Below are 25,803 nucleotides of genomic sequence, written 5' to 3' on the forward strand. Positions count from 1 at the left end.
CTTGCTCGCTGCTTCTCCACAACCCACCTGAAAACTGACATGCTGAAATCCCAAGGGAAACTTAAACCAACCGTTTTTATTCAAATTATTGAAGTAACCTAGAAAAAGTGAAGCATTACAACTTAAAATGTATTTCTGAACACGCGTTGGTCTCCGTGGGGTCGGCACTCAGGAGAACCAAGGAGCATGAACAGATCGATTCTAGCATATTCTTCTAATATAAATACTAAAAGACATGCATTGAGGCAGTGTTGAAAATACAGAATTGTCTTCTGGAAGAAAAAAAAAAACAACTCCCATGCCTTTGCTATATCACAAAACTGTTCTGAACGTGTACAGTCTTCAGGGCTGTAGGTGACCGAGACCCAGCAAGATACTGCATCCAAAGCTTCCCCGCTGTGCTTGGTTTTGGTTAAAAAGGACCTGGTGGTCGGATCGTCAAACTAATAAAGTTAAATCTATTCTTCCAATAAAATAAAAACATTTGAATAAGAAAGCTACCTTTTAAATTTGCTTGCATAAGCAAGAGTTAGAGTAATGGCCTAGGATTCACAGGACCATTTTTCTTTTTTTTTTTGTAATAAATCCATGTTTTTTTTCGCTTTAAAAAAAAATACAGTAGTAAAGACTTGAGGTATAAATTCAAAAATACACGATAATCTTTTGCAGGAGGGTAGGTTGCTTCGTTGGCCTTCATTAAGGGCTCTCCCTTTTCGTTGTATGCAGTGACAGTTTCCTGGGTCTGAAGTTCCTTTGGGTGCAAAGATTGATGGTTCTCGAAGTTGCAGTTGTTATTTCCTTGCTGCGGAGAGAAATGGATCCCTTTAGCACCTCTAACAGATGTCAGGAAGAGGAAAGGGGTTGGGATTTGCTGGGATTTGTTGGGTTTTACCTCCAGGGCAGTAGGGATAGACGGCAGTTATTCCGTAGAGATGCGATCGGTGCTCCGGGAGATACTCATCCGTAAAGGAGCCGGTTTCCTTATTGACAGCTATCACGCCGTCCCTGGTGGCAGAGAAGCGCTTTACTTGGGTGTTCTTTATTTTAACCCCACCTACTTGCATTTTAAGACAGAAGCAGCTAAAATAATTTGTCTGAACACCTGCAGAGCAAGGCAGATTTGCCCTGTGCAAGATCTACGCGCAGCTCATCCACTGCATGGCTTTTTGGTGACATGGAAGCGCAGAGATGACCTCCCCAAGAGCCTCGTCCAAGCGTGGCAAGCACTGGAGTGCTTAATGTAATCTGCTAAGATTTCACTGCAGCTTTGAGAGCTTCCAGCTGGATTGGAAGAGGCGAGTTCCTGGTGACCCTGCTGCTTTGGGTGGTGGGGCAGAGGGAACGACCGAGGGCAGTATCTTTTCCCTGACCTGATCTCCATCCAGAACCCTGTGCCAAGTCCTCATTAGAGAAAAAAAAAACAAACACTATTTCTGTCCCTCCCAGGAAGCTGGGCTTGTTTCTAAACATCTGTTCTGTGCTCTAAGAAAGATTTACAAGCGCCTGCTGCTGACCGGGTGAGGTTCCAGGACACGGGAGCGGGCTGGGGACAGCGTTTGGCATTTATTTTTCCCCCCAGGAGCTGCTCTGGCTGTTGCAGGGAGCGGGACCCTTTTCTTACCGTCTCCAGTCGGTGTGGTAGAAGTGGTCGGCGTAACTGATGATGCTGAAGGGGTAGTTGAGGCTGTTCTGGATGATGCGCCTGCCCGCCCCGTCGGGGAAGGTGCACTCCAGGTTCTTGGTGCCTTTTCACGGGCCACAAAAGCAAAGAAAAAACACATTCAATAATTTTTCCAGCAGCTTCTCAGCCTAAAGGCGTAAAAGCAACCTGTGCCGCCAGCCCCCCAGCCCCGCCACGCCAAAAATCTTCAGGACAAGGACAGGGGAAGGGGATAAAAAGCGCACACAGCAGCTTTCTCCTCGGTGTGTGACCCGTCCCCAAAGTTACCTGCGTCTGCCCAGCACAGCAGCTTGGAGAAGGGGTCGAAAGTCAGGCCGTTGGGCAGCCCGATGTCCTTGCTGACCAGCACCCTCCTGTTGGCCCCGTTGACGGTGGCCGTTTCGATTTTCGGTGCCTCCCGGTTCCAGTCGGTCCAGTAAAGGTTGCTTGGGGAATAATTAACACGGTTAATTAAACAGGGCACGCGCCCATGAGGGCTGGAGGAGAGCGCTGGGTGTCTCATCACTTAAGAGGCTTGGTTTTCCCCCTGTGCTGCCTGGAATAGCTCTTTATTTGATTTGAAGGAAAAAAAAACACCCAAAACCTCTAAAAGTGAAGCCAGAATGATGTCAAATGTGTTTACGACCCAAGCTGTGGCTGCTGGATGAGGGTGAGCCTCGGGAGCAGCGCGTTTGGTATTGCAACAGCACCCCGGGGGCACGGCTGTGTTTTCAAGCAGCGTGCTTCAAAGCCTTGCAAAATACGGCTGATGCTGAAACAGCAGGTTTAGCCAAATCCGGAGGTTTTAAAGAAAAAAGAGGGCGAGGGAGGACAGAGCCCATCCTTTTTTGGGGGGGGGTGTGGTGGGAGAGAGCAGGGCCGGGTCTTGGCACCGCTGGGCGAGGTGAATCGCCCCCATCCCACCTCGAGCAGCCCCCCCCAAAAAAAACAAAAAAAAATTTAAAAAATGGGGTCTCACCCTCGGACGGGGTCCACGGCGATGGCCCGGGGGTTGACGAGCTCCGTGTCGAAGAGCACCCGCCTCTCGGAGCCGTCCAGCCGGGCTCGCTCGATCTTATCGAGGCCGCTGTCGGTCCAGAACATGGCCCTGCGCAGGTGGTCCACGGCCAGCCCCTCGGGGCTGAGGAGCCCTGCGGGAGGGGACGTGTGGCTCCTGGCCCCGCACGGCGCCGGGGGATGCAGGACCCCGAAGCAGGACGGCCCCAGAGCCACGGCGGGCACACCGAGGTGGCTCTAAGGGAGGGGGGGTGACACGGGTGGTGGGGACACACCTGAGCTGATGACGGTCTCCGGCTCGGCGCCGGGCTCCAGGCTGGCCCGGTTTATGGTCCTGCCGGCCACATCGGTCCAGTAAACCGTCCTCTCCCGGCAGTCGTAGTCGATCCCCACCACGATGGAGCCCTGATGGGGTTGGAGGGGACGCGGTGAGATCCTGCCGCAAGCACTGGGAGCCACCCTACAATTTTTGGGGCGATGCTCGGAGCCCCTTTTCAATAGGAAAATCCCCCACGGGCTCCTCCTGCAGCCGGGGCTCTCGGGCCAGCTGCCGCGGGCGCACACCCACGGCCAGATGGGTCCGAAACCCTCCGGCTCCTGGAGAGCTTCCTGCAACGGCACGGCCAGCCCGAGGCCCTGGGATGGGGAAGGGAAGAGTTGGCAAGCGGCGCTTCGCGTCCCCAAGGGCGCAGGGAGGGTCGTGGCCCAGCTTTTGGAGACTCTCCCTCGGTCTGGCCTGGCTGGAGCCGCTCCAAAGAGGAGTCGGAGGAAGGAAAAAGGCAAAAATTTTGCAGTAGGGTCGCAGCCGACTCCGGATAGGGGCGCACCGAGGGTGCCGGTGCGCCCTCGCTTCGCCACCTCCTCCTCCTCCTCCTCCCTGATCCCTCACCCCATGCCCAACCCTAACGCCCTCGGGACTTTACATGCAGGGAGAGCAGGGTCTTGGCCTCCTCCTTCTGCAGCCGCGTGCCGTTGAGGGGCAGGTAGCCGATCTGCTGCCCCTGGGCGTACAGCAGGAAGGTCCCCGTGCCCGGCGGCGACACATCGGGCCGCGGCGAGGGCCGGACGCTGGGCGGCGCGACGCTGGGGAGACCTGGCACAGAGCGGGGTTGGAAGGGGAAAAAAGGATCAGGGATGGCTCAAAGAGGCTCCTCGCCTCGCCTCTGCACCCCAAAAGCGCTGCACGGGGCGGGTTGAAGAGTCCCAGAGCTCTTCTCTTACATGGCGGGGGGCTGCCGGGCTCCGAGCGCGTGCCCTGGATCTCCCTGCCGCTCTCGTCCACGCACCAGCAGTACCCGCTGTCCCCGTGGCACTGCAGCGGGGTGAAGTGGCCCCCGGTGTCACACTGGGGGACGTACTGGTCGCCGCGGGGGCTGCCGCCGTAGTGCTCCAGCAGGCTCTGCCGCCAGCGTTCGCACATGCTCGGGGGCCTCTCCGTGGGCTCTGGCACGGGGAACGACACCGTCACCCCCTCGCCGCGGACCCCACGGGCACGCACGGGGCGCTCGGGGATCCACCAGCACCCCCCAGTCCTCGCTGGGTGCTCCTCCACCCTCACAAAGGATCCTGGAGGGGCACCCCGGGAGCTGGGATGTTTTGGGGCGGGAGCTGGGATATTTTGGGGAGGCTTTGCGCTCACCTGGGTTCCCGCAGCGCGGCGGCGTGCTGCCTGGCGCCGTCCTGGTGCCGGCGATCTCCTGCCCCGCGGCGTCCACGCACCAGCAGTGCCCGGTGCTGCCGTGGCACTGCAGGGGCCGGTACCCTCCCCGCTCGTCGCACTGCGGCACGTGCCCGTCGCCCACGGGAGAGGGGCCCGGAGGCACCACCCGTGGGTACAGCCGCTCGTGTTCGCACGGCGTCAGCTGCTGGGAGGACCCTGCTGGTGGTGAAACCCCAACCCCAAGCCCCAAGATCATGGGGGGCACGCTTGGAGCAGCCGGGCACCCTCGGATGTGGGTGCTGGTGAGGCTCCGGGGGCTCTGGTTGTGCCAGGGGGGTTGGGGATGTCCCCACCACAGCCCCTTTCACCCCAGGATGATGCAGGAGGCGCCCCGCTGGCCACCAGCACCGTAACCCCGTGGGCAGGGTGCCCTAAAAGTTTGGGTGCCCCCTGCGGTGCCCTGGCAAAAGGTCCCCTCCTCTCACCGCGTCCCCACCCTGCAGCCACGCAGGGAGGGCTCAGCTCCAGCTCAGCCCCACCAGTAGTGCCGGGAATGCCTCGCCCAGCACCTCCACGCCCACCAAACCCCACAGAAATCCCCAAAACACGCCGCAGGACCCATCCTGCCTCCCCTCCCTGGAGGCTCCCCGGGAGCCGGGATGTTTTGGGGCGGGAGCTGGGATGTTTTGGGGAGGCTTTGCGCTCACCTGGGTTCCCGCAGCGCGGCGGCGTGCTGCCCGGCGCCGTCCTGGTGCCGGCGATCTCCTGCCCCGAAGCATCCACGCACCAGCAGTGCCCGGTGCCCCCGTGGCACTGCAGGGGCCGGTACCCTCCCCGCTCGTCGCACTGCGCCGCGTGCCCCGGCACCCTCGGGTACAGCCGCTCGTGCTCGCACGGCGTCAGCCGCTGCGTGCTGCCTTGGGCTGGTGGAGAAGCCACAAAAGGGGGCAGTGAGGACGGAGGGGGGGGGGAAAATAAATCAGCCCCCGGGGTGAGGCGAGCTCCACGCCTTACCGTGCGCGCACTGGAAGCCGTCGCCCTCGTAGCCGGGCTGGCACTGGCAGGAGAAGGAGCCCGGGGAGTTGTGGCAGGCGGCGGCGGGGTGACACGGGTTTTCGGCACACTCGTCCACGTCTGGGCAAGGGATGGAGAGCTCAGACAGGCACCGGGTGCATCCCCACAACCCGACGAGAACCGGGCACCCCGCTCCTACCGGTGCAGTCGCGGCCGTCCCCGGTGTAGCCGGGCAGGCACTCGCAGGCGGGGATGCCCCCGGCGCGGGGCAGGCAGCGCGCGCGGTCCCTTGGAGCGCAGGGGTGGCTCCCGTCCTCGCAGGGATCGGCCAGGGCTGCGGGGAGATGTGGGTTAGGGGGTGCTGGGGGTGAACCCAAAGGGGCAGAGGGGTTGGGGGATGCGGTGCCTTGAATTTCGGGGCTGGCACTTACGCACACAGGCGTGCCCGTCCTCCGCCAGCCGGTACCCGCTGCGGCACTCGCAGCGGTAGCTGCCCGGGGTGTTGAGGCAGACGGAGAAGGGGCCGCACTGGCTCAGGCCCTCCCCGCACTCGTCCACGTCTGTAGGAAAGGGGAGATGCTGGGAACCCCGGTGGTGGTGGTGGGGAACCCCCCACACAGCCCGTTTTGGGGGCTGGGTGCTCCGGCCATCCCGCCCCAAACTGCCCATCCCACCCCAAACCGCCCATCCCACCCCAAACCACCCATCCCACCCCAAACCTCCCATCCCATCCCACAGCAGCCCCTTCCTCCATCCCCACCCTGCTCCTGGGGCACCTCCCCATCCACCCCCAAATCCAGGGACCCCCAAGGACCTCAGTTCCCCCCCCCATAATCCACCAACATCCTCCGTGCACCTCCGGGAGCCCCTCATACAGTGGGTGTCGCGATGCTGCGGCACGCCCAGCACCCCAAATTGCTCTACCCAAGGTGGGTACCCCACAGGGAACGGGGTGCCCCGAGCCCCCCCTCACCTTGGCAGCCCCGTCCGTCTCCCCGATAGCCGTCTGCGCACTCGCACGTGTACCCCAGCCCCGTGCCAGGCTGGCAGCGCGCCGTCGCCTCGCACGTGTGCGTGCCATCGCGGCACGGGTTCACCGGCGGCCTCTCAGCATCGTCTGCGGGGCAGAGCGGGGCTCGTTAGCGGGTGAAAAACTACTGGGAGGAGGAACCCAGACCCCAATCCCACCTGGCACGGCCGGAGGAGCGTGCTCACCGTGGGCCGAGCCGATGCGGCCGGCCAGGGCGTAGCGCAGGGCTTGCTCCTGGGCGTCGTAGAGGGCGAAGGCGCGCGCCACGCTCAGCCGCTGGAGAGGGGGCAGGCGGCCACGGGCGTGCGGGCAGCCCGAGAAGGTGATGTTCTGGTGCAGGCGGTACGAAAGGGTCTGGTTGGTGGCCCCCGAGGTGAGGACGTAGTCCCGGTGGGCTGAGGATGTCACGGCTGCAAAGGGAACCCGCAGGAAGCTGATTTCCATCTCGGATTTTAGAAACCGCGATGGAGATGGGGTGGTTGGGGGTGATCTGAGCGCAGCACGCGTGGACAGCATCGGGGACACCAAAAGCAGGGGCAAATAAATGGGATAAGCAGACCACAGCTCCTACCTGAGCCGGAGTAGTGGTACAGCTCCTTGTAGGGGCCGACGTGGACTGTGGAGTTCTCCGGGATGAACGGCACCTGGCCCTGGATGTGGGTCTTCAGGCTCAAGTAATTGTCTGGCCCCAAGCCCTCGGCCGTCTGGGTGATGTGGACCTGCTCCTCCCCGGGGTAGAAGGTCACCTGCAGGTGCTGGGTGAATTCAGCACCTGGGCAGGAGGAGGGGACAGGTGGGATTTGTGCCGGAATGGGGTCGGGGAGCACCCTCCCCTGCCCCACTGATGAACCCAGCAGAGCCCGCGACACAGCGGGGAGGTGACAGGGACCCCAAACCCGAGGGGAGCGTCTCCAACCCACGGCCCCGCTCACCGGTGATGCTGAAGCCGTTCTCGTAGCCGGGCTCCTCGAGGGCAAAGAGCCACCCGAAGAGCCCTCCGAGGGGCAGGAGGGGCAGGAGGGCACGAGCAGCAGGCGCGGGCACCCCGCTGATGGCCGTGTAGGCTCTCCCGTCGCTGCCCACGATGTAGGCGTGCAGGTCGACGTCCTGGAAGCGGACGGGCGTCCTCCCCACCACCAGGCTGCCGCTCACCTTCCCGTTCAGGCGATGCACGGCCCCTGGGCGGGGAGAAAACGCAGCCCTGGCACCTTTTTTCCCAATCCCGGGGGCACCAGGCGCCCTCCCCGCCGCGTGTCCCCGTACCTTCGGGCAGGCACTGCCGCCCGTTGCCGTAGTAGGAGGCCTGGCAGTGGCAGCAGAGCCCGGTGGCGTAGTCGGTGCAGAAAGCGTGCGGGGAGCAGCGGCCGTGGTGCTGGGCGCACGTCTCCCTGCTGCCCGCGCTGTAGGTGAACACTGGGGACAAGCGGGGGGAGTTTGGGGACGTGGGGACGGAGCCACCCCCGAGGCTCCCTGCTTGGCGCACGGCCACGAGCAGCCCCACAGCACCCAATTTTGGCACCAGGAGCGTGCCAAAAGAGCAAACCCAACCCGTTCCCGCTCAGGACAAGACGAACCCGCAGCACACAGCCCCTTTTTTTAGGAACCGACCCGCCACGAGCCGTCCCCAGCTCGGTTTTGTCACCCCGGGATCTCACCGTCGGTGTTAAAATGCACGTCCTCCTCCACGCCCACGCCGTGGTGCCCGGAGCTGTAGGACGCGGGGTTTGCGGGGTATCTCTGTGGGGTGTCCCCGTCGGGCTGCAGCCGCCGGCTCCGCTCCTGCCCCGGGGACACGGGCAGCCCCACGGGGACGATGCTCAGCTGGCCGTGGTGGCGGGGACGCGGTGAGGTGGGCGCCCAGCGGGGTCGTGCCGGCGGCTCCGTGGGCGCCGCGGGGCTCTGCGGGGTGCCGGGGCTGCCTCCTTCATTGCCCCCCGGCTCCACGTGCTCCAGGGGTCCCGAGCTGCCCACGTGGAAGACCCACACGCCGGGCACCCCCGCGTTGCTCCCCCTGCACACACACACACGTGGCACACGCGTTGGAACACCAAAAACCCCCAGGACCCCAACGACCGACCCACAAATCCGGCTGCGGAAATCCGGAGAGCTCCGTCCAAAAACCAAATCTGCCCCCCAAAACCTTCTACACGCATGGTGCTGAGCCCCCCACAAAGAATTTCATCCCCTGCTGCTTGCTCCCCTGCCTCTTCCAGCTCCACGCAGGCACCCCCCGAGCCTGCACGGCCCCAGCAGCCGGTGCGCCCCCCACCATCCCTGCTCCCCCTGCCCACCCCGAGCCCCCACGCACCGCTCGAGGAGCCTCAGCGCCTGCTCGGTGCTGGCCACGCTGTAGAAGAGCCCCTCTCTCCTCCCGTCGTCGCTGTCCCCGCGGCTGAAGCCCACCCTGGCCGGCAGCTCCAGCTGGACGTTGTAGGATTCCTTGGGCCGCGTCCCCAGGAACTGGAGGCCGCCCTCGGGGTAGAGGAAGATGACGTAGGTGTCATCCTCGTCGTAGGCGATGGCTGCCTGGAAGGTGTTGAGCTGCCGAGAGGAGAGCGGGACACACGGACATCACCAGGGGCCCAAGACCCCTGGGATCCCCAAGGGCAGTGACCCCGGGTATGATACCTGGCTCCCTGCGCCCCAAAATGCATGCAAATGGGGTAGCATCTCCCCAAAAAAATCCCCCGTCACCCTACAGACACCTCCCAGGAGCAGGGGCTGCCTGGCTGAGCCAAACCCGGGTGCTGGGAGGATGCTCAGCACCTCCCGTCCTGACCCCACCGCCAGCCCCCCACCACCCTCCCCTTAACACCGGAGGAAAACCCTCGCCCCCGCTTCCCCGGGAGAACAATTTCAGCCCGGTTTCCTCAGGAAAAACCACGCACGTGTGCTCCCGCCGGCCCCCCCAGCCCCGAGCACAACCCTTTTGACGAGCCACCGGAGAGCCCCCGGCACCGCGCGCGCCCCCGAGCAGGCACAAAGAGCCCCGTTGTCGGCGGCGCACACTCGGGGCATTCAGAGACCCCGCGGAGAGGCAGCCAAAATGCTGCCGGGGATTGGGGAGGGGTTGGTGACCCCCCCCCCGGGTTGGATTCTTCCCCCACGCAGCCAGCCCGGCGGTGACCGGGGGACGATTTTTTGGCTGGTGACACATCGGAGGCGGGGGGGACAGCGGGGACACGGGGCAAAGAGCAGGGGCGGCCTCTCTGTAAAGGGCAAATTCCAGCCCAGAGGGCGATTTCTGCCCCCGCTGGGCTGGGAATTGTCACGGCACGGATGGGGGGCACGTCCCCGGGGGGGGGGATTCGCTGCTCGGGAGCCCCCAGCCCGGGCTGGGAGCGATGAGCTGCGGCTTCCCGAGATGGGGGGCCACCAGGCCAAATCCTGCTTGAGCACGGCACATTTAGGGAGAAAAAAGGGGTTTTGGGGATTTAGGTTTTTGGGGTTTTCAGCTGGTATCGCTCAGGGGGTGGCCGTGGAAGGGGGAGTCCTGCAAAGCGCGCACAAGCTGAATTTCCTTCCTTCCCAAACGAGGCTTTCCATCCAGCTGCTCGTTCCCGAGCACGGCTTGTTTCAGCTTCAAACCCGACCCAAGAGGGAAAAAAAAAAACAATTAGGGCGAGAAAACGAGGCCGCATTTTTTGATGGCTGCGAGGTCGCTGCGAGGCCTCCGATGGCAATTCTTCAGCTGCTTTCCCAAGTTTTAAATAGGAGGAAAAAATGCGCTCCGCTCCCTTCCAAACCTCGCTCTCTTCCCCCGCCCGGCCGCAGCAATCCCCAGCCTGCCACCACGGGGCCTCAGTTTGGGGACAATTGGGGACGGTTCCCGGTGGTGGGGTGTCCCTGTAACCTCCTGCCCCGTGGCAGGTCACCGGCTCCTTTCCCAGCCGTGGACGCGGTGATTTTTGGGGAGAGCCGCAAAAACGCGGCGCCCACGCGGGTGCCTTATCAACAGCGGGGTGGGGAAGGCAGAACGCATGCCCGACCCCAAAATCAGCCCACGGTGGGAATGGGGAGGCCGGATCCTTGCTGGGAGTGTCAGGGCAGGATGAGCTCACCCCAAGGAACCAACGAGAATTTTGGGGATGGAGGCGTGGGTGAGCCAGGCTGTGCGCACCCGGCCCTCGGGCGCAGCGTTGGGGTCGGCAGCACCCGGAGCTCCAAACCCAGCAGCAGAGCGAGCAAACCCCAAAAGGCTGCCGTGAGCCAAAAGGGGAAAGAAATCCCGTGCCTCCTCCAGCACCGGACCCACCATCCATTTTCGGGTACCCAGAAAAAGGGAGGGCTCGTGCCTCACCTGCGCCGAGGGCTGGGCGCCCGGTGCCAACTCCTGGTAGGCGCCCACGTCCTCCCAGGTGGCCACGAAGACGCCGTCGGGCACGAAGGAGCCGGCGGTGAGGGGGAACCCGGCTCGGATGTACCCCGCAGCCTGGTTCAGCACGGCCGGGGAGGTGTCGTGGCGGTAGTGGATGTCCCCCCTGCCGCCCGAGGTGTCCAGGTCGGCCAGGAAGGGAGCGACGACGGGGAAGTCCGTGGGGAAATCGTCGTCCACGTACTGGGGCTCCCCGGGGAAATCTTGGGTGGAGATGACCCCGTTGGTCCCCACCTGCGGGGAGAGGGGTGAGAGGTGTCGGGGAGCAGCGGGGGCACCTTCCCGTGTCCCCTCCCGCCTGCTTGGTGTCCCCCAGGGCATGGCATGGGGTTGGGGGTCTCCAAAACCGCGTGGCCCCATCCGGCCAGGGGGAAACAAAAGAGCTCGGGCACCTCCTGAGCTGTGGCTCGGGGGCTGCCCCAGCTGCTGGGGGGGGAACAGCTGCGGAGGAAAAAGGCTTCTTGTTCCTCGGCAGCCCCAGGGAAGGCGCCAAGGAGGAGGAGGAGGAGGAGGAAGAGGAGGAGTGGGGATGGAGGGCGACGAGGCACGTGTGGGGTCAGGGCGAGGAGGGGGAGAGGGGTCGTGGGGAGAAAGGGGGGGTGGAGGGATGGGGAGGGGAAGGGAGGGATGGAAAAAGGGAGGGAAAGGAGGGATGGAAGAGGGGAGGGAGGGGAGGGAGGGATGGAAATAGGGAGGGAAGGAGGAAAGGGAGAGGTGGAAGGAGGGAGGGAAGGGATGGATGGAAGAGGGGAAGAGATGGAGAGGTGGAAAGAGGGAGGACAGGGAGAGATGGAAGAGGGGAGGAGAGGGAAGAGAGGGATGGAAGGAGGAGAGGGAGATGCAGAAGGATGGAGGGAAGGAGGAAAGGAAGGGATGGAAGGAGGGTGGGAAGGGAGAGGTGGAAGGAGGGAGGAAAAAAGGAAAGGAAAGGAAAGGAAAGGAAAGGAAAGGAAAGGAAAGGAAAGGAAAGGAAAGGAAAGGAAAGGAAAGGAAAGGAAAGGAAAGGAAAGGAAAGGAAAGGAAAGGAAAGGAAAGGAAAGGAAAGGAAAGGAAAGGAAAGGAAAGGAAAGGAAAGGAAAGGAAAGGAAAGGAAAGGAAAGGAAAGGAAAGGGATGAGTGGAAGAGGGGAGGGAAGGATGAGCGGAGGATGGGGAGGGAGAGGAAGGCAGCAGGGATGGAGGGGCGGCAGGAGGGATGGAAGGAGGGCCGGATGGAGGGACAGAGAGCCGGGAAGGCGGCGGGGGGAGCTCCGGAGGGGGGCACTCACGTAGAGGCGCCGGGCGGCGCGGCCGTAGAGGCGCAGGGCTCGGGGCAGGGCCACGGCGGGGGAGCTCTCATCGTCTCCAGGCTTCAAGAGGAGGTCTCCGAGGGTCGGCCCGTGGGGCAGGAGCCCCGGACGGGGCAGAGCTTGAACGATCCCGGCCAAAAAAAGCCCCAGGAGCCCGGCCAACAGCCCCGGCCCCGCCACCGCCCGCATCCCGCAGCCGGAGCGCAGCGGAGCGGCCCCGACGGGACGGCCCCGGGGGGGGGGGGAAAGGGGGGGGGAAACCGGGGAAGGATGGGGCGGATCCGAGCCCCGAAGGCTCCGCTATTGGGTCCCCCAGCCCCGTGGTCGGCCAATGCGGGGTTGTCCCAAAATCCGCCCTCGGAGCTGTGATTTCCCCTCCTCTGCGCCGTGACAGGCGGGCCGGGCATCCCGGGGCTGGGCAAAAAAAGGGGGTGGGGGTTAAAAAATAAAAAATAAAAGGGGATGGGGGGGTGGGAGAGGGGGGGGGGCTGGCTGCAGGCTGCCCGCCGCCCCCGGAGCTGGGAGCCAGGCCAGTTTGGGGCCGGGAAATGGGGAGGAAACGGGGATGAAATGGGGATGAAATGGGGAAGAAATGGGGACGAAATGGGGACGAAATGGGGATGGGGTCGGCTCGGGGGTGGGGGGAGGCTCCCCGCTGCCCCCCGCCGGGCAGAAACCCGACCCCACATCCCCAGGGAGCAGAGGGGGGGGGCCGGGCAAGGAAGCTGGAAACCCACAGCCCCCCCCCCGGGCAGCTCGGTTGGCACCGTGTCAGCGCGCCTCAGCTTCTCCTTTCCCGGCGCTTTTTGGCTCTGAAAGTTTCGCCCAGGGCGCACAGCCCCGGTGCCGCGTCCCCACGGACCTGGGGTCCCCATGTCCCCAAATGGCGCACAGGGGGGGGATCAGAGGGGACAGGGCTGGGAGCCTGGATGTGACAGCAGGGACCTTATCCAAAGGCTCCAGTCCCTCAGATGGGAAGGTTTCGCCTGGCCCTAAAAAACCATTAGGGCTTGGAGCGGGGTTCAGGCCAGCTGGATGCACTCCTCCGCCTTCGAGGAGCTCCCCGGGCCAAATTCATGTTTTTTTTCTGAAGCTCTGACACCCCACGGGGTGTCCAGGGAAATCTGGTGCTGCCTGGAGCCCGCAGCCCCCCCGGCCCTGTCCCCTCTGCCACCCCCATCCTTGGCACAGCCAGGACCCCCCCGGCACCCTCATATTTCAGGGTGCTGGCCCCAAGGGCAAATTGGGGTCCAGGACGTCCCTCCCCTGGGGAAAGGTGGCCCTGGGGGTGGGGGGAGGTTTGTGGGCTCTCGCTGCCAAAAATAAACCCACGGCACTCAGCGCTGGGGTGGAAAATTTGGGGTTTTCCACCCCATACCGCAGCAGCAGCGAAGAGAAGGGTTTGGAGAGGACGGCTGCTGGTGCTGCTGGTGCCCTGAAAGGGTTCGCTGCGAGGGTATTAAGGAATAAATTAATTTGGGGGTTGTAACCCCGCAGCAGAGCCTTGAAATGGGTGGGAGGACAAGCAGGTTTGGCTCTCTGAGAGCCCCAATTTCCCCTACGATGAGCCTCTCCTGGGGAAAATGTCACTGTCCCCAGCCGTGTCTGGGAGAAAGGGGCCCCACTGGGGCACGGGAAGCTGCCAGGCTTCCCACGTGGGCTTTCGGGATGCTAAAAAAGGCTTTTTGTCACCCCCGTGGCAAAGCCGGCACCTCTCGGTGTCAGGTCCCAGCAGATAAAAATGGGAAAAAGCTGCTGGGGAAAGCTGGAGGAATGCCTGGCCCCGGGGGCGCAGCCCCACTGCTGGGGGGGCTGTGGTGGCGGGGGAGGCTTATGGGGTGGGGATGGGGTGGGGAAGGGGGTTGGGATGGGAATAGGGATGGGATGGGATGGGAATAGGGATGAGGAAGGGGATAGGGATGGGATGGGTTGGAGATGGGGTGGAGATGGGGATGGGGATGGAGATGGAGATGGAGATGGAAATGGAAATGGAAATGGAAATGGAAATGGAAATGGGATGGGATGGAAATGGGGATGGAAATGGGGATGGAAATGGGGATGGAAATGGAAATGGAAATGGAAATGGAAATGGAAATGGAAATGGAAATGGAAATGGGATGGGATGGAAATGGGGATGGGGATGGAAATGGAAATGGGGATGGAAATGGGGATGGAAATGGGGATGGAAATGGAAATGGAGACGGAGATGGAAATGGGGATGGAAATGGAAATGGAGACGGAGATGGAAATGGAAATGGAAATGGGGATGGAAATGGGGATGGAAATGGGGATGGAAATGGAAATGGGGATGGAAATGGAGATGGAAATGGAAATGGAAATGGGGATGGAAATGGGATGGAAATGGAAATGGAGACGGAGATGGAAATGGAGATGGAAATGGGGATGGAAATGGGGATGGAAATGGGGATGGAAATGGAAATGGAAATGATGGAAATGGGGATGGAAATGGGGATGGGATGGGTTGAGGACAAGGATGGGGATGGGGATGGGGATGGGGATGGGGATGGGGACGGGGACGGGGACGGGGATGGGGATGGGGATGGGGATGGGGACGGGGATGGGGATGGGGATGGGGCTGCTCTCACCCACGCCATGTGCTGGGGAGGGAGGTGCTCACAGGGCCCGATCCCTGTAATCGCTTCCACGTGGCCGAGCAGAGCCTCTGGCTGGGGTTTGGCTCTTCCCTCAGCCTGGGCATAAACAAAAGGAACAGCCAGGCCTGTTCCCCGTGCTGCTTTGTGCAGAACCAGATGTGGTGGGGCTGCGGGAGGTGCGGGATGCTCTGCAGGAAGGGGCTGGGTCCCACCAGCGACCACATACACCCCAAATCCCTCTCCCTAAAAAGCTAGGGCTGCCCCTCGGCTGGGCTGGGGGGTGAGGAAGAGGATGGGAAGGGCTGAGGAAGGCCTGGCACTGTGGGCTGGGCTGGGATGAGCGGGGCTGTGGGGTCAGAAAACCCTGCAGCCCTTCAAGGACCGTGGCCGCGCAGAGGTGAGCAGGAGACGCGCCTCTCCTGGGGTGGCTGGGGAAGGGTTCGGAGCCCCAGATATGGGAAAATAAGGTTTTTACAGAAAAAAATAAGGAGTTTTTTTTCAACCCTGGGCTACTCGGCTGGAGCAGGAGTGCAGGAAGGAGCGGAGAGGAGAAGCAACCCGGGCGCTGCTCGGGCAGGCACCCGGCACCCCGGGGACCGGGGGGCGCAGACGCTGAAAAAATCCCCAAGACACCCACAGCCCCCAGCCCAGCCATCACTCCGGGTTTTACAAAGTATTTTAAGGCGTAAAGGTAAAAATAAAAATAAGGTTTGATTTTATTTTAATCTCTGGGGCTCTCCTTCCTTCCTTCCTTCCTCTCTCCATGCGCCACTGCGAGGCTGCCTTCGCTCCGGCAGCTGCCGGATGAGCGCACCGAGCCCCCCGCGCCCGGTGCCGATCCCTGGGGTCCCCAGGGACCCCCCACATCCTCCTTCGGTCCCTTCTCCAGCCAAATCCCCGGCAGAGGGGCTCAGGCTGCCGGGCAGGGCAGCCCGGAGGGGTTCGAGGTCGGTGTTGGTTGGGGTGCCCAAGGGGACCCAGGGGCTCTCCAGGCAGCACCATCACAAATGGGGCCAAACAGAGCCAAGGGCTCCCCCAAAACCCTTTTTGTCACCTCCTCGGCACTCCGCCGCTGCCCCCCAGATGCTCCGGGTGACTAAGCCCCGCAATTAAGCCTCATTTCGTGCAGCCCAGCAGCTTCCTGCCTTTGTCTTTCCCTTGACAGCCTCTGCGAGCGAAGACGTTTTTAGCCACATTTTCCTGGCTCGGGCTGTGCCGTGGGGCTGGGAGCAGGGGGGACTGTCCCCTGCTGTCCCCTGATGTCCCCTGCTGTCCCCTGATGTCCCCCGACGTCCCCCATCACGCAGCGGTGGGCCAGAGGCACAGCTTTTAGGATTTCTCCTCCAAATTGAAGAGCGCTGAGGACCCTGGAGCGTTTCGCCCTCAAAGGGATTTGGGGGCTGGCGGGGGACAAGAGCGCTCGGGCTATCCAAAAATTCCCTGGGAAATGAGGGAACACGTGGGCAGCACATTTGGGGAGCCCAGCACACCGGGACGCGTCCCCGTGGTGGCACGGTGCCGTGCTGTGCTTGGGATTTTGGGGAGATTTTGGGGAGATTTTGGGTACCCCCAGCCCCAGGGATGGGGATCCTTTCCCTGCAGCAGCTGGGGTGTGCCTGGGGCCCCCAGAAGGGGGAAACACGAGGCTTAGGCAATAAACGGAGGGATTTTTGCTCTTGTAACCCAAACCGCGGCGTGCCGTGCCGGAGGAGCTGCAGCTGCAGAAAAGATCAGTGGTGGATGCACCTCCTGGGGAGACGCATCCTCAAAATAAAAACCCTTTCCTGGCCGCCGGGCTGAGCTCGCCGCTCTGGGTCTGGTGGGAAACAGCCCAAATTTTAGGGGGAAAAAGAAAGAAAAGGGGTAAATTTATGGCAGGCTGAAGTGCTGGAAGGGCTCCAGGAGGGGATTGCGTGGACAGGTGGGAGGTGGTGGGGGAAGTCCTGGATTTGGGGACACAAAGCTGTCCCCAGAGTGGGTGTGAGGGGAGCAAGGTGACGCTGTCCTGTGCTGCTGAAGGGACAGAGAGGGAGAGGGGGGGGGTCACCATCCTCTGCATGAGCCCAGGGTATGTGCAGGGCAGCGATGGCCTGGGTAGAAAAATGAAATGAGGTGAGATGAAATGAAATGAAGTAAAGAGCAAAATAAGAAAGAGGATGATGAGGAAAAGGACAAAGAAAAGATGGAGATGAAGAAAAGATGTAGAAAAGGGGAAAGGAAGTAAAAAAGGAAAAAGGAAAAAGAAAAAGGAAAAAAGAAAAAGGAAAAAAGAAAAAGGAAAAAAGAAAAAGGAAAAAAGAAAAAGGAAAAAAGAAAAAGGAAAAAGGAAAAAAAAAAAAAGAAAAAAAAAGGAAAAAAAGAAAAGAGAAAAAGGGAAAATGAAAAAAAAAAGAAAAGGGGAAAAAGAAAAAACAGGAAGAGGAAGAGGAAAAAAGGAAGGAAAAAAGAAAAAGAAAAAAAAAGAAAATCAGAAAAAGAAAAAGAAAAAAAAAGGAAAGAGAAAAAAAAGAAAAAAAAGAAAACTAAAAGGGGTAAAAATAAAAAAAGGAGAAAAGGAAAAGGGGAAAAAAGAAGGAAAAATTAAAAAGGGAAAAAATGAAAGAGGGAAAAAAGGAAAAGGAAAAGGAAAAGGAAAAGGAAAAGGAAAAGGAAAAGGAAAAGGAAAAGGAAAAGGAAAAGGAAAAGGAAAAGGAAAAGGAAAAGGAAAAGGAAAGAAAAAAATGAGAAAAGTAAAAAAGAAAAGAAAGGGGGGGAAGAAAAAATGAAAAAAAAAAGAGAGAAGAGAAGAGAAGAAGAAAAAAAAGAAAAAATAAAACAGAAAAAAAAAAGAAAAAGGAAATGGAAAAAAAAAAAGAAAGAAAAAGAAAAAGAAAAAAGAAAAAGGGGGAAAAAAGAGAAAAGAAAAAAAAAGGGGGGAAAAAAAAAAAAAAAAAGAGGCGGATCCCGGGGCCGGGCGGTGCCGGAGCCGCTCGGGGCTCGCTGCTGCCCCCCGGTGCCCGCCCGGCCCCGGCTCAGCCCCGGCACGGGCCAGGCTCGGGAACGCGCACACGGACACACGGACACACGGACACACGTGCACGCGCACTCTGCCCCCCCCCAGGCTCAGCCCTATCCCCGACCCCGATCCCTGACCCCTATTCCCATATCCGACCCCTGCTGCTGCCCCCAACCCCTGTCCCTGATCCCTATTACTGTCCCCTGTTCCCGACCCCTATTCCCAAACCCTATTGCTATCCCCTGACCCCTATCCCCGACCCCATTGCTATTCCTGACCCCTATTACGGTCCCCTGTCCCCAACCCCATCCCCAACCCCTACTGATATCCCCACCCCATATTTCTGCCCCCCTTTCCCAACCCCTATCCCTATCCCTATCCCCAACCCCTATCCCCATCCCCATCCCCTGTCCCCAAACCCTATCCCCAACCCCTACCGATACCCCAACCCCTTTTTCTGCCCCCATCCCCATCCCCATCCCCATCCCCATCCCCTATCCCCATCCCCTTTCCCCCCCAGCCCTCCCCCCACCATGCGCCCCTCTCCCTGCCCTTCCCGCAGCCTTTTTGTGCTCGTGCAATGGGGTCGATTGCCCTCCCCCCCAACTCCTCCTGCCCCCACACTGCCCACCCAGAGCGGGGCAGGGCCGCGTCCCGACCCCAACCCCCCGCAGCCCCAAATCACCCTGCTGGGGCTCATTTCCAAGCAGCACCAGCTGGAAGCAATCAGCGGCACTTCTCCGCCTGGCTCCGAGCAGGGCTGTGTTCCCCGCACCCCAAAGCCACTTCTGGGAACACTTGGGATCCCAAAAAAAAACCCTAATGGGGACACCTCTGCTGTCCCAGAAATAGGGACATGGGAACTGCCTGGGGCTGGGCTGCTCGAGGTGCCTTCACCAACCGGTTGGATGCGGGGTGTCCGGGACTCTCAGCGCATCACCGCAGCAAGGAGAGCCCCGGGAGCGAAATTTTGGGGCATCGCCACCCCAATTTCATGCTCCTGGCTGGCAGGGGGATGTCTCTTCCATGTAGGACCCTCCCAGCCTCGTTTGTTCAGGATGGGAGCATCCAGCGAGCGCTGCCAATGCGGCCGCTCCCGGCCAGCCGCGTCCCTCGCCGCCTGCCAAAACCCTCCCCGTCTAACGGGCTCTAAATTAGGTGATGGGGACACCGATAAAAACGCTTCCAAAGCCAGCGCCGGGCTGGAAGAGGGCGAGAAATCACCGATGGGGGCTCCGCCGGGCTTCCTTCGCGGAAAAAACGGGGTTTGGCAGCCACCCGGTGGGGCGGGCACCCCGCTCAGCACCCCCCCGGGCGGCGGGGAAAAGCCGCTTGGGGTCAGCGAGAGTTTTGGAAACAAAACCTGAAATTCCTCCCAGATGCTTCAAGTTTTTCCAGCTCCTCATTTGTCTTCTGGGGTTTTGCGGCGTGCTGCTTTTTCTTCCGCTTTGGGTTGTTTTGATCCTTTTTTTTTTTTTTTCCTTTCTTTCCTTTCTCCGCCAGGAATGCGAGCGGCGAGAAGAGGGTCACGTCGGAACCGTGACGAAGAGGGGGGATTCGTCATCGGCGGTGACGAGCCTTTCTCAAAATCATTTTCCCCCGAATAGCTGCAGTTTACACAACCCACGCCAAGAGGAGAGCCGAACGGGGAGCGGGAGCAGCTGGCTGCCCACGCCGCTTTCTCCCCTGGGGCAGGGAAAGGAGGGAGATGACTTTGTGGTTGTGTTCCTGACCGGACAGCCGCCCTGACCCCGCAGCAGGCTGGAAGGCGGCGCCCGTGCTCGGCCACGCTCGGTGCCAAACCTGCTTGGAGCAAGGATGGGAAGAAACGCGGCCACCCCTGCCCGAGGTGGCCACCTCCTGTGCCCTGGGGTCACACCTGGACCTGGAGGTTGTCCCCAAAAGCCATCTCGGTCCCCATCACCCTGCCACTTCGGGTGTTTTGGGGACAGGACCGAGCATCCCCGCGTCCTTCAGGGTTCCCAGCCAGCTCTCCGGTGCCGGTGCACCCGGGGACGGCACCCGCTCCAAAAAAGGGCTGCCTATTGTCGAGGTTCCTCCTCCTCTCCCCGGGGCGACAAATTTCTGCTGAATTTGGCCTTCTGGCGTTGCCCAGCCTGGCGAGGAACTCCCCAGCGGTGACACTTTGGCCTCTTTTCCACCCCAGCAGCGTGCGCCCCGCGGTGACGTGCCCTTCCGAGGGCATCCCCAGGGTGCCAGCGCACGAAGCGCATGGGGCTCACCTGGAGAAGCTCCTGCATGGATGGCTGCAGCTCCCCGGGTGGGATTTCAGCACAAAACACCACAAATCTGCCCGGAACGAGGACAAAGAGCAGGGTCACCAGGATGGCCACCAAAAGCGACGCATGGGCTGCGGCACCGCGGAGGGCTCCACCAAAACGTGGGTGCCGTGCCCCGCAGCACCACGAGGCTCCACGTTTGGCCCCACGGCGATGCTCTCCATCCAAAAGGAGCTGCCCATCATGGCATTGAAGAACGCAACGTGTTTCATCTCGACGTGCCCACCAGGAGGACGAATTTCCAAATTTCCAAGCAGGCTGAATTTCTTCTCCCCGGGTCCCCCCCCACCCCGGGGCAGAAACGCTCGCCGTGTTTGCGCCGAGCCCTAACGAGGGCAGCACTTCAACACCCACACGTGCAAAAAAAAAAAAAACGCCGAGCGGCGCCCAGGCTCACCTTCATTTCTCCCTGAAATTTCTCCCTCGGCGCCCTCCCTGCCGGAGGGGGGCTTGGATGCGACCCGAAAAAATCCAGCCCATCGCCAAAACGCGCCGGAGCGGGTGCCTGTGCCGGGCACCGAGCGCCTTTCCCACCCCTCCTGTCATCTTGATACTTTCCTGCACTTCTCCTACGCTCAGCTCGAGTAGCAAAAAAAGGGGCCCGAAAGCAGACGGCCGTGGTTTCGTGCTTATTCATCATCACATGTATCCTGCGAGCTGCGGTATGCGCGAGGCAGCTGGAGGGGGCCGCTGCTCTTCCTGGAAGAGGCGCTGGGGGCTTCACCCAAAGCTCGCCCCAGGGCTCTGCCGCGGGTACAGGGGGGCTGGGAACCTTCCCCGGGGGCTCGGCAGTGGCATCACCCCACGGTGGGCTTGTGGGGTGCTGTAGGAGCAGTGGGGTGCTGTGGGGGTGATGATGGGGGGCAGGTAGGAGTGATGGGGGGCAGGCGGAGCCCTGCAGAAATTGGCCTCGTGGGGGATTTTGCCCGTTCCTGGCCTGTTTTACACCAGCCCGACACCAGCCCTCTACCCCGTAGTCCCCTCCAAGGACTTGGTCCCAACCCCATCACCTACCCCTGCAGTGGGGGCACAGCCCTGATCACCCCAAGGGCTGGACCCCTGACCCCCTGGGGGCTCAGCCACTTCCCAACCCTGGGACCCCCCCCAAGGGGCTCATCCCCGACCCCTACCCACATCCCTAATCCCCCCAGGAGCTCATCCCCAGCCCCTACCCAAACACGAGCTCCACCAGAAGCCCATCCCTGACCCCTTCCCACCCCCTCAGCCCCCCCAGAAGCTCTCCCCTCTACTTACCCACACCTCCAGACCCCCAGGAGCTCATCCCCGACCCCTACCCTCACCTTCAACCCCCCCAGGAGCTCATCCCCCCATACCCTCACCCCCCTCAGCCCCCCCAGGGGCTCACCCCCGACCCCTTCCCACCCCCCCAGCCCCCCGAGAGCTAATCACCCCCTTACCTGCACCCCCAGAACCTCACCCCCCACCCCTTTAGCCCCCCCAGGAGCTCACCCCCGACCCCTTCCCACCCCCCAACCCCCCCAGAAACCAACTCCCCCCACCCCCCCACCCCCCTACCCCCCCATCCCCCCACCCCCGCCCCCTTCGCACCCCCCCAGCGGACCTCCCCCCACCCCCCCTCCAATTTCCCCTCCACCCCCCATTTCCCCTCCGTGCCCCCCCCAGCCCCTAACCCCGGGGGCGGGCAGGAGCCGCCCCGGGGGCCGCCCCGAGCCTCTCCGCGCCGCCTCCCCCGTGCCTCCCACCCCGCGCCGGGGCCGGGCCAGTCGGCGGCGGCGAGGAAGAAGAAGAAAGAAGAAGAGGAGGAGGAGGAGGAGGAGGAGGAAGGGCGAGGGCGGCTGCCCGATGGCGAGCGAAGGCTACCGGTGCCGGGGAAGCCGTTTCATCGAGAGCGGGCAGTCGGCGGTGCCCAGCTCGGTGCTTTTTGGGGCTGGCCTTTTGGGTAACGTGCTCGCCCTGCTGCTGCTTGGCCAGCACCGCCGGCGCTCCCGCTCGCCCGGCGGTCGCCCCCCGAGGGTTTCGGCTTTCTACGTGCTGGTGAGCGGGCTGGCGGTCACCGATCTGCTGGGCAAGTGCCTGCTCAGCCCCATGGTTTTGGCCGCTTACGCTTACAACCGCAGCCTGAGCGAATTGGGCTCCCCCGGGGGGCGAGGCGAGGGCGAGCCGGGGGCTCTGTGCCAGCTTTTCGCCTTCCTCATGGCTTTCTTCGGGCTGGCCCCCACCCTCCTGCTGCTCGCCATGGCCCTGGAGTGCTGGTTGTCTCTTGGCCACCCTTATTTTTACCGCCGCCACCTTACCCGACGGCTGGGCGCAGCGCTGGCACCGGCCGCGGCGGGGCTTTGCGCGCTCTTCTGCGCGCTCCCGCTGCTGGGTTTTGGGGTCCCCATGCAGTACTGCCCCGGCACTTGGTGTTTTATCCGGATGGCCGGCGGGGGGGTCGGCCAGCTGGGCTTCCCCGTGCTTTACGCCAGCCTGATGGGGGTGCTGGTGTTGGCCATCGGGGCTTGCAACGTGAGCAGCATGCGGCACCTCTACGGCATGGCCCGCAGGCAGCCCCCCCGGGGGGCAGCGGCCACCCCCCCGGCTGCTGCTGTTGCCACCACCGCCGCCAGCCCCCCCCGCATGGAGGAGCTCGACCACCTCGTCCTGCTGGGGCTCATGACCGTGCTCTTCACCGTCTGCTCGCTGCCGCTCATCGTGAGTACAAAGACCCCCCCCCTTCATCACCACCACCCCCCCTCCCTCCTCCCAGACCCCTTGTTGCCCCCCCCCAGCAGTGAAATCCACCCCCGAACACCTCGCTCCGGTCCTCTCCAAGTACCCCCCCCCCATCACCACCCCACCCCTTATTGCTTTACCCCCCCCCCCTTAGGATATTCCCCCCCATAACCATCCATCCGGGGGGGTGGGTTATTGTGTTTCACCCCCCCCTTGTCCCACGGGTTGGTTTGAAACCCCACGAACCCCCCCCCATCGCCACCACCATGTTCCAGAGGGTGTCGGGGGGGTTAGGTCGTTGCTTTGCCCCCCCCTCAATATCCCCCACCCCATCCCGTGGGTCTGGGGATCGCTGTACCCGCCCTGGAAGGACGCCCCCATCGCCACCACCCCGTCCTGGAGGTGTCGGGGGGGTCGGGTCGTTGCTTTAAGCCTTTTAATTAACCCCCCCCCCTCATCATCCCCCCATCCCGGAGGTGTCAGGGGTCTCAGGTCATTGCCTTAATCCCTTTAATTAACCCCCCCATAACTCCCTCCCCATCCCGGAGGGGTCAGGGGGCTCGGGTCATTGCTTTAATTCCTTTAATTAACCCCCCCCATCACCACCCCCCCATCCCGGAGGTGGCAGTGGCCCGGGGTCATTGCCTTAATCCCTTTAATTACCCCCCCACCCCCTCCATGGGCAGTGGGGTCAGTGCTTTAGTCCCCTTTTCACCCCCCCCCCCCCATCACCACCACCTCATCCCAGGGGTTCAGAGGGGGGGTCACTTCATTGATTTAACCCCTTGAACCCTCTCCCTGCCCACTCCCAGGGGTGTTAAACCTTTCAGTAACCCCCCCTAAACCCCCCCCCCATGCTCATCCCATCCCAGAGGTGCTGGGTCCCTTGGAACCTCACCAGATCTCTTGACCCGGGAAAAACCCTCCCCAAAACCCTCCCCAAAATCCTTCCCCAAAATCCACCCTGGGGTTGGGAACCCCGCAGATGGGTCGGGTGGGAACCCTCCTCGCCCCCCCCCCCCGAACCTCTCAGCCCCCCCACGGCCTCGCTGAAGCCTCCTGTTTCGGACAGATCCGTGCGTACATGGGGGCGTTCGCGGCCGACTTCAACGAGAACGCCGACCTCAGCGCCCTGCGCTTCCTCTCCGTCAACTCCATCGTCGACCCCTGGGTCTTCATCATCTTCCGCACCTCCGTCTTCCGCATGTTCGTCCGCAGGCTCTGCCGCCGCCTGGGCTCCCGCAGGGCCACCACCCTCAAAGGACCGGGGCCGGAGGGGGACGCTCGTTTTTGCCCCCTGGGTTGGCGCAGGACGGACGCCCCGCAGCTCGTCTTCCCCTGAGCGCGGCGGGGGCCCGCGGGAGCCGGTGAAGATGAGGAGCGAGCCTTCGGCCCCGAGCGGCGCGGGGAAGACGGCGCCCTGGGCGGTGGCACGGGGTGGGCAAGTGGAGTTTCTGCCCCGTTTTGGCTCTGGGGATGCGTGCCGCCCGCCGGAGGAAGCGGGGGGCCGGGGGGGGATCCCTCCGGGGACCTGCGGATTTTGCAGCGCTCGGCGGAGAGGTCGGGGAGCGCACGGCTGCGGGGTTTGGTGCGGGGTGCCAGGGCTGCGTTTGGGCAGGAGCACACCGGGGGGAGAGCCTCATGCCTCCCCCCTCGGATAAAAGGGGTTTGGAGCCCTGCCCCATCTCCTCATCCCACGCACGATGCCCGGAGAGCTGATGGGGTCGGCCCCTGCGCTGTCCCCGCGGTGCCTCGGGGTGCCCGGGGAGGAGGATGGGGGCAGCTCCCCAGCCCCTCCTCGGCTCAGGGTTTGCGATTTCCCCGCCGTGGCTCTGCTCTGGAGAATCGATCGCGCCCAGCTGTGCCGTGGGAGGCTGCCCGTAATTATTTTAAGGCGGTATTTATGACGATACCCGCTCTTAATAAGAGCGGCAAGCGAGAGAAAAAGCAGAGCCCAGGATGTATAACCTCGCGGCGCAAGCATGCGAGCAACAGATCCTTTTAATGAAAGCTCCATTTCCCCTCAAGCAGGCGTATTAAAACTGGTGTGCTTGTTTAACATCTGCCTCGAGTGGCCGTTTAGGACAAAAAAATGACGATAACCCCGGTCCCCATCTGCTTAGCGTCCTTGGAGGAGACAGGGCAAATACTTCTCTCCCTCTGTTTAGCCAAGCCTCGCAAGGTGTAGCCGTGTTCCTGCCAGTTCTCACGCGGTATTTACTCTTGTTGTCAAACCGATTTTCCTTTTGAAGGAAGCAACTCGGGTAAATATAGCTTGGGGCTTTTTGGAGGTGACCTGATCGCTCCTGCTCCGGCTCCGGGACCTGCCAGGCTCTGCTGGTGGAGGGAAGGGCAGGGCTGGCGGTACTCAGGGGGGCACCCCCGGCCCTGCAAGATCCCCGCTCTGTGCCCCACAGCGGGGTTTTCTGCGGAAAAAGGACTGAACTGAGGCTTGGTCCTCATTTTGGTGTCCCGTTCCTCGCACGTTCCCGACTTGGAGGTGGCGCACGTGGGACCCTGCGAGCTCAGGAGCGGCCCCGAGGCAGCGCCACGGCTTTCACCGGGCTGATCTCCGCAGCAGGACGGACACTGGCTGGGATAAAGGCTCTGCAAAACCTTCCTGCTGGCCCCTGGGCTGGCATCTCCTCCGCCGTGTGGCTCCGTGCACCGCTCAGGATGGGGGGACCGGGCTGGCAGGAGCCGTGCCCCCAGCGGGATTCGCTCCGGGAGAGCGTCCCGAAGCAGGCTGCGAGCTGGTGCCGCGAGCCGGGTGCTGACTGCGGGTCTGTAAAGCCCGGGACTGTGCTCAGTGCGAAGTGAGAGCAATTAAATTAAAATAAATCAGGGTTTTTATTAAGGTGCGTGGATGCAGACTCCATCCGAGCCCCCAGGTGACGCGTGCGCCGCGCTCTTGGACTCGTCCGTGCGCTCATCACCCGAGGAAGGAAACGTCCCCGTTTTGGGGGGGTTTGCAGGGCAGTGGGGTGACCCCAACCCCTGCCCCTGCCTCCCCGACCCCATCCCTAGAGGCTCCCTGCATAGGTTTCCTGGGGGATCCTGGTGACCTCGGCGCGCTCACCTGGCTTTGGTGGCGCTTTCCATGGGTGCTCACAGCAGGGGGGACCCCAGCAGCTGCTGGCGAATCCTCACAC

At 62.1% G+C, this 25,803-nt stretch overlaps 2 protein-coding genes and 1 long non-coding RNA gene across 7 annotated transcripts; 2 read left to right on the top strand and 1 right to left on the bottom strand.

Annotated features, from left to right (window-relative positions):
- Positions 1-56: 56 nt before the first annotated feature.
- Positions 57-12,322, bottom strand: NID2 (nidogen 2). Of its 5 annotated transcripts, none has more exons than XM_072038080.1 (22): positions 12,024-12,317; positions 10,682-10,990; positions 8,690-8,922; positions 8,037-8,392; positions 7,645-7,794; positions 7,314-7,559; positions 6,953-7,153; positions 6,540-6,791; positions 6,325-6,468; positions 5,783-5,911; positions 5,551-5,685; positions 5,352-5,471; positions 5,045-5,260; positions 4,317-4,553; positions 3,899-4,120; positions 3,601-3,770; positions 2,953-3,082; positions 2,640-2,811; positions 1,949-2,106; positions 1,622-1,745; positions 893-1,005; positions 57-802 (listed from the first exon to the last, which is right to left on the bottom strand). In XM_072038080.1, exons 1-22 carry the CDS (start codon positions 12,231-12,233, stop codon positions 792-794), a joined length of 4,038 nt encoding a protein of 1,345 aa, XP_071894181.1. In that variant the 5' UTR covers positions 12,234-12,317; the 3' UTR covers positions 57-791. The 5 variants fall into 5 exon arrangements, with proteins under 5 accessions (XP_071894181.1, XP_071894180.1, XP_071894183.1 ...); XM_072038079.1 differs by having other exon boundaries at positions 4,317-4,556; XM_072038082.1 differs by having other exon boundaries at positions 6,567-6,791; positions 12,024-12,315.
- A 1,656-nt stretch (positions 12,323-13,978) lies between these two features.
- Positions 13,979-20,566, top strand: LOC140002556 (uncharacterized). The gene is made up of 2 exons (XR_011809390.1): positions 13,979-15,350; positions 19,158-20,566. It is a non-coding gene; the product is annotated as an uncharacterized lncRNA (long non-coding RNA).
- Positions 20,567-21,655: 1,089 nt separating this feature from the next.
- Positions 21,656-25,512, top strand: LOC106016377 (prostaglandin D2 receptor). Its single transcript, XM_027458859.3, has 2 exons — positions 21,656-22,630; positions 23,724-25,512. Exons 1-2 carry the CDS (start codon positions 21,779-21,781, stop codon positions 23,991-23,993), a joined length of 1,122 nt encoding a protein of 373 aa, XP_027314660.3. The 5' UTR covers positions 21,656-21,778; the 3' UTR covers positions 23,994-25,512.
- The last annotated feature ends 291 nt before the right edge of the window (positions 25,513-25,803 follow it).

This window comes from Anas platyrhynchos, chromosome 5 (genome assembly GCF_047663525.1).
Source record: "Anas platyrhynchos isolate ZD024472 breed Pekin duck chromosome 5, IASCAAS_PekinDuck_T2T, whole genome shotgun sequence".
Classification (NCBI taxonomy): Eukaryota; Metazoa; Chordata; class Aves; order Anseriformes; family Anatidae; genus Anas; species Anas platyrhynchos.